A 14,112-nucleotide genomic window follows, 5' to 3' on the forward strand; every position below is an offset into this window, starting at 1 on the left:
CTTGGCAGATTCTTTCATTGATGGGATAGCACTGCGAATGCCTAGACAGAGGAGGGAATATGTCCCCATATCACACTCGCCATTCTGCATATCGTGAGAGAGTGAAGAGATCCTGATTCTCTTTGCACTCAAGACTACTGCAGCATGTCACAGACACTGGCGCATCCTGTTGCAGAGCCACCTACAAAGTGGGTGGCAACAAGACAGCCACCAAAATTGACAAATGTGCGATCCACCTACCTCTCTGTTGTATTGCATTGTTGAGCGTATACAGTTTTCTCATTGGTATTGTCTTTGGAAAAACTTGTCATCAGTAGCCAATGGAAATCGAGGAGCCACCCAACTTGGACCAGCATATCTGATGCCATGTACAGTGGCATCTTTCGTGTCTGGGAGCATAATGTAAATCATGGAGGCCCTGTAAAATAAATCCTGCAAGCTACCTCATGTAGTAGGAGTATGCTCCCAGCATTTTGGAGTATATTAATTCTATGAATCTTAAAGGTGGACATCCTCTTTAAGGGCCCATCTCACAAACGGTCCATCAGGCCCACTGTGTCACCATGAAGGTGGGTACAGCTTCAGGCGAAATAGCCCATGTGTTGGGTAGCATTCTCTAAATATGGCAGGTCGGGAGCAAAGAGCTCAAAGGATTTAAACCATTTGTTACAATGAAGTTAATTTCTTTGTTATAATTAAATAACATGAGAAATCCCCTACATTACTGACACCAAGAACTGTATGTTCCTCCTTGCTCTGGATGAAATCTTCCTTACTTTCTGCAATTGTCTTTACAATGCATAATCTGAGGTTTAAACCAGAGAATCCGAACGATCTTTGAAACAGGGAAGCGACCACCAAGGCTAGCAGCCCCAAACCCTTCCCCACCGCACAGCTGCCAAAGGGTACCTTGAAGAACCAATGGACACTGACTCCAGCGATACTGTGGCCACTGCACAGAGCTCAAAGGATCTCCGGAGCAAAGAATAGACCACCTTGGCTGAAGCCCTCTGCACACAGAACCACCACAGAGAAACCCAAATAGTGTTTACTGACCCAAGGCCTACCTAACTCACATCCCCGTTTCTCACAATCCCATGTAATCATATGAATCCATGATTCAATGAATGGACGCAACAAATCCACAGAAGAACCCACCCAGTCTACAGCCACACAGAAGCAAAAGGGTCTTGGAACAAAGACTGGAGTGCATTGATCCCTTATTGCCCAAACCTCCATGCCAGCACTGTATTTGCTGGCACTGCACAAAGACAAAGGCTCTCTAGGAAAATGACTAGCCAAGCCTTGCTCACTTCTTCCCAGCAGATAGACTAAAGGCTACCGGGACAGTAAAAGTATCACACGGAACCATGGTCTCCTCTCTAGAATGGGAGAGAACTTTCTTCACAGGTGGCCACTTACATCTTCTCCTGGAGGGCCAGGTGGCCCGCCTGGGCTGCCCTGAAAAGGAAATTCAAAAAGTTCAGTTTTGTAACAAGCCCTCTTTTAGAATAGACACAATAAAAGAACAATGATATTCAGAAGTACTTGGGCATGGCCTTCACAAAGGCATGCACTATATATAGTACTAGCTAAGCATCTGAAAAATGGAGCATGCGTGCTGTCCCCAAAAACAGGCAACAGTGGTGTTTTATGGAGGAAATGAATTTGCGGCTTTAGAAGAAAGCTGCCTCTAATAGGCGTTTATGATAGACATGACAGGCCAGTGTAGTCTGGCTAATGACAGGGTGCATGGGCTTCCTCTTGAGTTAACCTTGGAACACATGAACTCACCGGTTTTCCAGGAAATCCAACACCAGGTAATCCAGGGATTCCAGGTTTGCCAGGTTCTCCCGCAAGCCCCTCAGGTCCAACGTGGCCGGGGTCTCCCTGAAAGAGACAAATTGTGGCATTAAAGTTGCTGTGCCATAGCATGCGGAAAAGTCCGCTTCCAGTTTTAGTGCCTTTTACATTGCTATCGATGTTCATGTGATGACATGCCCTGTTTCGAGCTCTATTCAGCACTAAAGGCAAGGAAACCTGTGCCACTGACTACTTGCAGTCTGCAGGATACAGCAATGGCTCAAAGGTGAGCGCCAAGGATGGGCGAGTGTGCTTCGGTCACCTATAGCTCTACAAAGTACCTAGTGTACATACCTAGGAAAGTATGCTGAGCTTCCAGCACTGCCTCGGACTTCCCTGTTCGGTACTTCTATGCAGGCCCCTAACTCAAGCCAAGAAAACACTTGAAAAGCAATTAAAGTTGTAACCGCACCCAATCCAGTGAATGGGAAGAAACCGCATTTCTCTATCACATTGGTAAAAAACAACTGACCGAGTAAACATCTCTAGCTTTTTATGCATACAACGTTAGGGTGTCAACGACCAGCATGCATGGTTGCAGTACATGTAACTTTCTTCTGCTTCTCTTACTCTGCGCTCTTCCTTCTTTTTTTAATTTTCTATTGGTTTTGTTTCATTTTCCTCACCCTTTTCATATATTTTCTTCTCTTTAATGATTTAACATTTTTATTTTCTTTATTAGTTCTCTTTTTCCCTTCTTTCTTTTTTCTTGCTTTCTTGAATTATGTGATACCCCACTTCCATTCTTTATCTTCCTTACGTTCTTTCTTCCTTCGGAGCTTACTCTTTCTTTACTCTTTATTTCTGTTCCTTGGTTGATTTATATTTTCCTTATTCTATTCTTGTTCCATTTCTATTTTCCTTTCTGTACAGGTATTTTTTGTAATTTCCCCTCATTTCCTGCTTTCCATCGTTTCTTTGTGTCTCAAATGTTATTATCACTAGTTAATTAGAATGGAAGGTAAAATAGGTCATTATCAGCAGCTTGGTGTTCTCTTTTGACATCTTCATCTGTTTAAATTATAGGTATCTTTATGATTCAGATTGATTTGCTATTGTCTTCTTAATTGTATTGAAACTTAAAATAGCTTGCTTGCTTGTTAAATTAGCTGATTTCGATATGGCTCTGCCTCCCCTTTTGACATCATCGTGTGTTTATATTACAGATAATGCTGCTTCATTACTCCTTGAATCAATAGGTTACTGATCGGATTCTATTTGCTGTTGTCTCACAAAATTAAAAGGCACAATACAATAAAAAGATGTACAGTGCAAGATGGCCACTTGGCCAGTTCGTTTTCAAACACAACGCATGAATATTTGCATTATCACACTGTGATGATAGGCGCCTACCACACAAACATGTACTATCTATCGCCTGCAGACGAGATATCCAACCCCACAGCACTGAATGTAAATGTACCATGCAGAAGCCGACAGTTGCTTCAATTAACCCTGGAGAATCACCCTGGTTACAGACTCCCACCCACCCACACGGTACTTGCCTTCTGTCCTTTTGGACCCACGATGCAGATCTCTCCTGGTCTTCCCTGGTGAGAGAAAGAAAGAGACCGAAGGAAAGAGGTGTCACTGAAATTCGTTCATTGCTGAGTCAGTTCACTGAAACTGGCAAGCTTGCTTTAGAATAGAGCAGGTTCTGGAAATAAGAGGGCAGCTTCCCTGGGGGGCAGAGAAAGGCAGCTATGTTTCAAGGACGACCTCTTTTCACACCAAACATGACATTCATGTCTGTCAGACAGCCAGGATGACTCAAACTATCTCTGGGACCAGCTGAGAGTGGAGAAGAAGAAAGATTGGAAAAAGTCTGGAGAGAGAACAGAAAAAAAGGAAGAAAGATGTCCTCTCTACTTAGAAAGAACAACAAAGTGATGAGAGAAAATGAAAGGAGGGAGTGAATGTGAGAGCATACTTACGAAAGAGGGACAGTGGGAATAAGTATATTTGGAAAGGAGGCAGAGTGAAGAAGGTTTAATTGTCCTCTATAACTCAAAATACTACCTTGATAGACGTCTGCATCACTGTTTACATCCAACATTATTGCAAGAGTATGGTAGTTTAATCAGTAAAAGAGGTTGTGTTAATGCCCTCCACACAGGCATCAATAATGCTGCTCCCACATAAGTTATCATTCCAGAACACAACACGCAAATATGACTATAGATTTAGCCTAAGATATGTAATACCACTCTAAGTCGGGCCCAGGGGAGACATCTACCTGCCCATAAGACTGAGAAAGCAAGAGAAACAGAGCCAGTACATCTCCCTGGTGCCAAGACCATTTGGCCGTTGTTGTTCTTGGATCCTTAAAGAAACAGACAAAAGGCTGCCGGTCTCTGGTATAGAAGCATTCAAAGGAAGGAGACTGCATTCTCAAAGCTCTAATGGTTTATCACTGCTCTGATGATGGTGGTCCTTACATCTCGTCCTGGGTAACCAGATTCTCCTTTCAGACCCCAATCACCCTTTTCGCCTTTCTGCCCCTATGAAAAAAGAAAATAACGAGTAAATATTGGGAATGCAATAATGCAGGCTGATCCTCACCCTTCGGCCAATGTACACAGGAAATAACAAAAAGAAATTGTCACATGAACTACTGATATATGTTTCTCATCCCCCACTGTGCAAGATTTATACGTAAAAGGGATTGGCTTATTACCTCATCCCTGAGTCTGTCTTTGTTACACGCCATATTTGACTTTCCAAAAACTAAAGGTTACATTAACCCAGCAAGCCGTGCACATTGCCGATATTGTATATGTATTATGCAGTGGGTCAATCAATAACATGACCATTGAACAGCAGGAAAGCCATACACTTCCTTCCAACATTGACTGGACAGGGGAAACATCCTTTACAACGCAACTTTTACTACGCAGTGCCTTTACGACGCAACTATTACAACGCATGTCATTACAACGCATTGCGCTGGGGGGCGCTCTAGGATAGGGAATAGATTTAATTTACTATCCAACACCTTCCCTACTATCCACGGGGACTGGAGTTGGAATAGTAAATTAAACTATTCACTATCCAGCACCTGTGTTGTAACAGCATGCGTAGTAAAAGCATGCGTTGTACTGTCATACATCCACTGGACAGTGTTCTTTTACACATCCAATAATCACAGGCAAATATGAATTTTAGCCTGTTGCTATGACTGAAGTATTCGTATCAATTCTAAATAATACAGTTCATTGCCACCGTCATTAGAACAAAGTGTTACCTTTTGTCTCACTGTTTGCTCACAACTACACCTTAGTGAGTCAGATATGTAGAAGAACACACCAGATAGCTTCATATCTCTCAAGTTGATCATTGAGTGTATAAAACATCTTTTCATACATTGCCATTTTATTCATGTCTGTTAACCATGTGTCAAACTGTAGTACAATTCCCAGATTGGCCATGGTAAAGGAAGTGGATAACCATTTACAGCATTGAGAAGTGACTGCAGGGAGTGTGGTTGTGTTGTGGAGTAAGTCTATTCTTGCATCAATCCCTCCATCTGTGCATGTTTCTGTCCTTATCTTGTCCCAGATTTGTTCCCAATAAAGGGCTTGTACCGGGTATTCCCAGTGAATCTTCACTATGCTGCTTTCAGGGGATGAACAACTCCAACAAAGATATGATGTTGATATTTTTGCTGAAAATATCTGTTGAGGAGACCAATGGCATCTTAAAGTGCCCCAGCCTCAGCCTAGCCTCCCTAAGCCCTTTGTCGTGATAAATAAATATATCATCCCGATCCTCTTGGGGGATCTCTAGTTGTAGCCTGTGTCTCCAATAATGATGCAAAATGTGGTCATGAAACTTATGCTCAATTGGAAGCCTACACAGGCCAGATATCAGCTCTTGAATATCCATACATTTAGGGTCTGGAAATGCAAAAATCGGGGAGTTGTTGATTTGTATATTGGTAAAGTCCAGTTTGATCCCTAAACAGTGCCCTAATTGGTAGTAGATTCAGAAATCTGCAAACATTTTGTAAGTTTTTTCTGATAGAAAGGGCCTGATTTAGATATTGGCGGACTTGCTACTCTGTCACAACCGTAACGGATATCCCATCCGTCAAAATATAAATCCCATAGGATATGTTGGGATTTATATATCAGCAGACGGGATAACAGTCACCCACCAAGCTCTTTATCAGGCCTTACGTCATCAATCGCTTCTACACTTGAATTAAGCTATAGTCATTTACCCATTATAGCAGAGTGGTGCATGGCCGTGTAACTTACTGTTCATCCCGAAGTAGAAATGAGCCCTTCTCTGTACATGTATCAAAGAATTAACAATGGGCTTCGATTTGGCGAGGACATGGAGTTTATTTAGCAGCGTACAGTGGCACAAGATTTTTATCAAATTGCAGATGTGCTTTTTCCACACATATCCATATGGGAACCTGTGTGAGTAGGAAGCATATATTTTACTTAATCCGCCGGGTAAATCACACAGTACGTTTCGATGCAAGAGAGACTGGGTTCGACACATTCCATTGATACATGTAGTTTAGTGACATTAAGAGTTGGCTTAGATACGTTCCAGATAACGTTTTTAATAGCTGCATTGAACCGATGCAGCATGTCTGGAACTATTGCTAGGAAGATCATTGCAAAGACATAGTTACAATTTGGAGCAAAAATCAGTTTTGCTATTTCCACTCTTCCAGACTGGGGGAAGTGCAAGCCGGACCATCTCTGGCTATCGGTTGACAATTCATCCAAGCTGTAGATAGGTTGTCCATCATCATGTTTTTCAGTCCTCTATTAATCCGGCTACCCAGGTAGCTAAGGTTTGTTGCCATACATTGGAATGGGGAGTCACCTTACGATGCCTTTGCAGTGCCTCCTGTTAATGATAGGGTGTTACATTTTTCCTACTTTATCTCATGTCCAGAGAAACTCGAGAATTTTGAAATCAAGGAGGTTAGAGCTCTAATGGAGGTATGACGTTGCAACAGTGCAACTAGACAGCTATTTGCATTTAAGAGTATTCTTTGTTCACCATCTGGCATATATATTCATGTATTTAATATCTCTTTTTATGGGCTACTTTGGCTAAGGGCTCTTTGCGGAAAAAAATAGCAGTGGGGAAATGGAGGTATCCCTACTTTGTGTCGCGAGTGTATGGTATGGTGCTGACAAGAAGCCATTCCAATTGACCATTGCTTTGGGGTCTAGATGTAGCCATTTCACCTGTTAAACTCGTCCCTATTCCCATCTTTTTCATTACATGGAAAAAGGAAGTCCATTCCACTCTATTGAAAGCCTTCTCTTCATCAAGTGTTATGGGCATTTTTTCGCTTGCATCGTCTCCGTCATGCCAAAAAATAATGCATAGGATCTTCAAGTGAGTGGTAGACGATCTGTGAAGGATAAACACCACTTGTGTGGTGTGTATTATGCAATGTATAGCATTCTTCAGATGATCAGCTAACATTTTAGTTAGAAATTTCATATCAACGTTAAGTAAAGAGATGGGATGAAAGCTAGCACATTATATGGGATTTTTGTTTGGTTTGAGAATTTGGGAGATTTTGTCTTTCTTAAACTGCAACGGGAAGCCCCCTGTTACCCTGCATCATCGAACATTTTACATAAGATTAAGACTTCATTATGTTTATAAAATTCCATGGGAAATACATCATCAGCAGCAGTCTTTTCCGTTATCATACTGTATATGGCCATAGTAACTAAGTGCCAGAACTAGAGTTTGGCAGGTGGTAATCTGCCCTTTAGGATGGGGGAGTACATTACGTCCACCACCCGGATAACCTACCATCAGCCAAATTTAGAGCTCACGTCTGCCCCAGCGGTGATCCCTGTACCTTGACAGGCACCACTGTCACGGCAGTTCCTGTCAAGATGTAAAAATGTTGATGGATGCCTGTCATCAGTTTTCCCAGCCATACACCTAACTTTTACAAACTTTTAGTTTTTCAAAACAAACTCCCAAAATGGGATTTTGTTACTGAAAAACAATAAACGAATTACCCCAATGCCCACGGGGTTGGGGTCATTTTTTGTTTTGTTTTTGTTTGTGCAATTCAGTGTGGTTGTAGCGGTATAGACTTCTAAAAAATGAGGCAAAAGTATTGGTATCCGTTTAAGGATTTGTCAGTGATCAGCTTTTTTTCGTCTCAGATTATTGGTATGTAGCATTTACTTCCTTCTGTCTTAATTGCTGTGCCACTTATCAGCCCGTTTTCTCTACATGTTCATATGTTTTTGTTTGATCAGTGCAAGGTAGTTGTACGACACAACTATGCTTTCCTTTCCAATGCGTTTATTAACAACGCAGGCAGAACAACAAATGCGTCTGTACCGCGCATTCCATTTACAACACAAGTCATTACAATGACTTGCCTTAGGGGGGTGCTGGACTTTGGAATAGAATAATTTACTCTTCCAAATCCAGTCCCCGCAACAGTAGGTAAAGAATTGGACTTTAAAGTCCAAAGCCATTTTACTTAACGCATGTCGTTGTAACCCCTTGTGTTGTGAAGAGGACATTCCTCTATGCTGTTATTGTAGTCTTTGTGTTATACTGTATCTGACTCAACTTTTACACCAACGCTCATGAACATGAACTTTACCTTGACATTTCAACCAAGTAACCCAGGAGAGTCAAGGAGACTTTGGTAGGCTTACTTTTCATCACAAACTCAGGACCCAGCTTCTAGTTAGTAGGGACCGCAAGCAGTTTCAACTTTCATACTGTTTAGTGGTCCTTACAGCTTCGATGAACAAGAAGAGCCTGACACTGATGAATTATTCTGTTCAGGAGTTTGTTCCGGGCTCCTATGTGAGGGTGTGTGGATGAGGTGTACATGCCTACTGAAGGATGGGAAGATAGATTATGCGGTATAGACAGATTATGGGAAGGTATTATGTGTCAGGATCAGCGCAAGGTGGTGCCGCTGTACGCGAGATGCGTGGTATATAACAGCCCACAAAACCCAAAGACTACGTTACCAAGATCCTTAGCGGTAACGCAGCGTAGTGACGTGAGCTACGCTAATGCAGGAACTAAATACCGGCGGCTTAGGAAAGACGGTGCCGATAATTCTTGCTGTGTTCTTTGGTATGGTCGGTAAAACAAGGCTTAGCAGGCTAAATCGTGAGTACAAACACTGTTTTCTTGTTGGCGCGCTCTCTCGGAGTGGACCGAGGGTGTGTCAAACTGCTTGCTTTCTGAGTACACGCGGCTGCGTGTAGTACTTCGGTTTGTTTGGATTCCCTGCTCTGCAACGTTAACGTTCGTTTTCCCCTGTTGGAAGAGAAAGACTCGTTTTCTCATTGCAGGAGGAAAACGCAAATTCCAGGCCAAACAACATTGGGATATGGACTATTGATTGGTCCGATTACTTAGTCTTACTTCTTTTGCCTTTTGGATTCCATTGGCGGTTTGGGCTCAAATCGTCGGGCGAGTTTCTCGCAGGTTGCATCAAGAAGTACAAAGACTAATACATGTTTCCATATGTGAACTATTTTCTTTTGTTTATGGAAGGAGCTGTGGTATGGTGAATTAACCTCACGTATTCTCATATGATTTGCTTGCACAAAGTTATTACATTATTTCCTTCAGTTTAGGAGAGACTCAACAGGGGGTACTTGATCAGAGGGAGCTTGTGACCAAGATTAGCACACAGAAATATTGTGGTATGTAAGCCATGTTTATTAGTGCATACATCTCTCTCAAAAAACGAAATACAGGTTCATAGTGTGTTGTTCCTTGTTTTCTTCTAGCTGGTGGCAGCCCCTGGTATTCCCCTGTGCCTGTGCTCCTGTATTTAAAGACCTTATACTTTTCCTTTCAGGTAGGGGGATAGAACTACACTCATGTGAGAATAAAGGAATAGAGCTAGGTCTATCTGTGTAAAAGACAAAGGGGGGGGTTGTTCTAAACATCTGTCTTTGTCATTTCGGATCTCCTTCCCCGCTGTTCCCTTCCTTTCCCGTGCTCACGGGACTTTTCTGTGGTCTGTGTTTTCTTCCCAGAATTCAGGGTCGTCGTGTGGGTGAGGGTATAGGACTTTCTTCACGGCCCGAGGAGTATAGGAAACGGAGCCTGACAATATGGCCTGGGTAAAGGCCAGTTAAAATTCAGCTAAGATCCAAATAGGGCATGCTATTTGAAAACACTAGTTATGTGTGCCAGTCAACGGCATGTGTTAAAGATTCATTAGTCACAGTGTGTTGACGATTACGCCATGATCTGAAGGATGGGCTGACAGTGTGACAAGTGCTGCAGATGCTATGTGCATAGATTTTGTAGTGTGCTGCATTCTGTCATGGTTGTTTGAGTGCACTGATTTAAAAACCATTCAAACTGTATGAATAAGGATCCAATTGAAACATAAAAACCATTTAATTTACATGTCATCTTGCAAGGCTGGAAACTTGAGGGATTCCAGGTACTGCATGATAAACAACATTTCCAAGAACAGCTTAAATAAGCTTTAGAAATTACTTTGATTACCCACTCACTCTCTTTTTGCTCCCTCTCATACCATGACTACAGTCACTATTAGTGAAGATGAAATATATATATATATATATATATATATATATATATATATATATATATATATATATTCCCTGAAAAAACAAAGGTTATGGTGACATAATAGTTAGGTATTCTAATAATATCTTACTTTACATTTAAAAAAGCCTCAGAAATTCTCTGAAAAAACAAAAGTTAAAGTGACATTATAATTAGGTGAAAATGTCAGTTAAAATATAACTTTTTAAACTGAAAAAACACTGAAATTCCTCCTAGTTTGCTCAGCGAACTAAAAGTTGTGCCACAACCAGATCCTCTGTTGTCATCAATGGTGTCATCTGAGATGTTATCAGTGATGTCATCAGCATAGCATGGTGGGGGTTTGAGTAAGGCTTTGCCTTCGCTAGGCTCTACCCGAAAAAAGCCACAGGAGCCACAGCCCACTTAGCACTGCTGGCCCTGCACCAACCCCCCGTGTGCTCTCAGCCCCTATTGCATATAGCCTTTTGTCATGTGTAAGGCTTGCCACAGGGCTTGGCAAAGGTCCCAATGGTGGTCAACCCCTGCTGCACATGGATTTTGAGTGTGCACAGCAGGGGTGCTGCAGGGCCTCCACTCTTTCCAAAGGTCTGCTGTGCACAGTCATTTGTTGTGTAAGCACAGGAGTGCTACACTGTTTTCTTTTTACTTTTTCTCATAGAAGGCTCTGCGGTGTCCTGGAAGGGTCAGGATCTGCAAGTTCGGTCTTGGTCCTTGAATCCCACAAAATAAATCACTTTTTAAATGTATTTTAAATGCTGGAGGTTCCCTCCAAGCGCCCCTCCTAGTCTTAGGGGTCAAGGTATACTCACCTTGCCCATGATGCTCTATTTTTCTTTTACTTTTCCCAAATGTGGTGATTAGTGCACCACATTGGATTATGGGGAGCAATAGATTTTTTTCTGCAAGGGTTAGCCAATCAGAGCATGGCAGAATTACAACTAAAGTAGCTGGATTCGCTAGTCAGCATTGCACGATTTTGAAAAAAACTTCCCTCATCCATTGGTGTTCCTTTATTTTTTATTGGATTTGCAAATCCTTTGAGTATTAATTTTCGAAACCTGCACTGTGTTGCAGGATTTGTGGATCATGGACCCTCTCTGGGCAAAGGGGAGCTTCATGGAGTCTCAAGATCTGTGAATGAGCTGTGTACACAAGGGATTGAGTGCTTATGAGGGTTGCACACAGGGCCTGGCCAATTGCAACCTTCACTGTGCACTGCTTCAGCCATGCAAAACTGGAGTTGAACTCTTGCAGAGAATTCGGCCAAACCTTGTACATGGAGGGTTGTAAGCATGGCGTGCAGCAACCCTGATGTGCAAGCCAAAGACTATGTACAACGGAGATTGGCCACCTCTGGAGGGTTGGGCACAGGGCCTGGCTGCAGTCCAGATACTTCATCTAAACCATATATTGGCCTGCCTGTGTAGTGAGTTGCTTTCATAAAATGTTGATGTGATGTATATTAAAAATAACAGAAAGTCCTTGACAAAATTTACAGTTATAATGAAGTCATGGATAGTTTTGTTCATAACATCTTATTATATGCTTTAGAAGCTTCTGAAGTTCACAGTTAAAGTGCATTTACGATTATGAAATACAACATAAAGCCCCCTGAAATTCCAGATTATTGCTATTTCCACAAATCAGAGCTTTCACACCGGTCATGCAAACCATAATGGGCACACAAAAAGCAACTTTCAGAGGCTAACTTTTTTGTGTAAAGAGTCGAGTCAGAGGGAGTGGCACAGTGGGAAGAGAAGACTTAGTATTGGTAAGGAAAAAAAGTTCCATCTTATTATGAGAGAAAAGGGCTCTTTGGGATAAAGGAAGAGATCACCTGACTAGTTCAGGATAGGTGGAGGTAAAATTAGTACCAGGTGTTCCTCAATTGGCATGCCATCCACTGGGTGCTTGGAGTTATTGAGGAACTGGGAGTAAATCCTATTTATGTTGGCAGATTTACATTTGGAGTGAAGATGGCAACCGACAATTTAGAAAAGGAGCAACACATCGCCAAACAAGCAAAGACGGCCTTTTACCAGCTCTCTCTGCTAAAGAAAGTTAAACAATTGTTTTTCAAAAAGCGACATCCGAATTTGTGTTCAAGATGTTTTACCCTCGCATAGGGTAGTGGCAATGCCCTACTCCATGGCCAACCAGACTCCAACCTGGCATCCAGCACGTCTCATGTCTCATGTCGAAAATATGATCAACATCAATCCCACCCTGACGGAACTCCACTTCCCTTGCCGGCCCGCCTCATCTTCAAAACCATCTGCATCACTTACAAAGCCATCACTGCCAGCACCCCCACTTTTCTTGCAGACAAGATCACCATCTCTGGTGGTTCTCAGCACACTTACAGCCAGGACACCATCTGACTGCTGACTAAAAAGAGTAAAAAAGACAAAAACAGGGCAACAAGCCTTTTTAGGTCGAGGGACCGTAGGCTTGGCCGGAGAATTATTGATTCTTAGAGTGGCTGCTTTATCCCGCCTCTCTTTTTGTCTCTCCTCCATTGGCTGGCTTCCTAAACGGAGGCCAGCCGTTGGAGGAGAGAGCCGTCACTCCGATTTAGCCCTGTCTTTTTCGGATTTTGGGGCGTAAGTTTTGCTGTTCTTTAGACAGTGACGTTGTCTGTCACTCAGAACCACAAAACCACGCCCCCGATTCCGAAAAATCCGAAAGCTTGCGCCCGCCATTTTTTTTCACCGCAGTGAAGGTGAGCATCGAGCCTCTGCCTCTGCCCCCGTTTATGCCGTTTTTAGTGCTCCTGCACCCCTGTTTGATGCTCTCTATCTCTTATGCTGCCCCACAGTCCCCCAGCCCCCTCTCTGATTGTTCCAGATTTCTTGCCAGGTCAGCGATCGGGGTGGAAGGAATGTTGCTCTTAGTTTCAGAAATGCTGGATGTCTCTTTTGTCTCTTCCTCGTCTGTTCGCCTCGCGCTGCTTGAAGGGACACGCGTGCATCGGGGTCACCGCGCCCACGGAGGCCACCGGCTACCTGCAGCCACATCTGCCTGGAATGTGCGCTCACACTTAAAGAGCCCGGCTTACACTTAGCGCGCGGTGCCTCGAGGGCACGTCCTCTCGGCGCCTCGCGGGTGATTGTTTAGGGTTCAGTGTGTCCGGAACCCCCATCGTCTGCCCAGCTCCGACTGATGGGAACTACAAAGGGTTAACTCGACCCTAACCGGCGGATTGGGAGATTCCTCACGAGTGTTTGAAGATTTTTAGAGCCGATTGCATATAGTCAGGCTGAACCGCTTCCGGAGGGATGAGGTCTGACTGATGTCTGAAATCTGAGCCCCACTCGGCCTGGCATTGAGCGAGGAAGGCTTGCCGCTACCTGTGCTTGACTCACCCCTGTGCTGGCAGCATGGACCGGGTGGTGTGGGCCCTGCTGCTGCTCGCCTGCCTCCAGCTACCGGGCACCGGCTCCGTCCCGAAAGGTAACGTAACCTGGGCAATGCACCTGAGGTATAGAAAGCGCGAAATACTAGTGATGCAACCTGCTTCGACTATCTGTTTTGCGTACGTTGGAGCTAAAGCTCACAGTGATAAAGCTATTTGCCCAGGATCACACAGGGCATCGCCTGGATTACAGCCCATGTAATCTGGTTCTACATCGACAGTTAGGCAGTTTGCTTTGACCTACTTGCGGGCTGCAAAGGATTGTT

At 43.4% G+C, this 14,112-nt stretch overlaps 1 protein-coding gene across 5 annotated transcripts in view; it reads right to left on the reverse strand.

Moving 5' to 3' along the window:
- COL16A1 (collagen type XVI alpha 1 chain) overlaps nt 1–14,112 on the reverse strand; it is a 950,832-nt gene that overhangs the window by 406,277 nt on the left and 530,443 nt on the right. For all 5 annotated transcript variants that reach the window (XM_078680648.1, XM_078680645.1, XM_078680647.1 and 2 more), the window contains exons 16-19: nt 4,302–4,364; nt 3,369–3,413; nt 1,795–1,890; nt 1,423–1,461 (exon numbers count right to left, since the gene is read on the reverse strand). In XM_078680648.1, coding sequence (XP_078536774.1) covers nt 1,423–1,461; nt 1,795–1,890; nt 3,369–3,413; nt 4,302–4,364 — 243 coding nt within the window. The remainder of the gene's footprint in view (nt 1–1,422; nt 1,462–1,794; nt 1,891–3,368; nt 3,414–4,301; nt 4,365–14,112) is intronic.

Source organism: Lissotriton helveticus, chromosome 3_1 (assembly GCF_964261635.1).
Source record: "Lissotriton helveticus chromosome 3_1, aLisHel1.1, whole genome shotgun sequence".
NCBI classification, from domain to species: domain Eukaryota; kingdom Metazoa; phylum Chordata; class Amphibia; order Caudata; family Salamandridae; genus Lissotriton; species Lissotriton helveticus.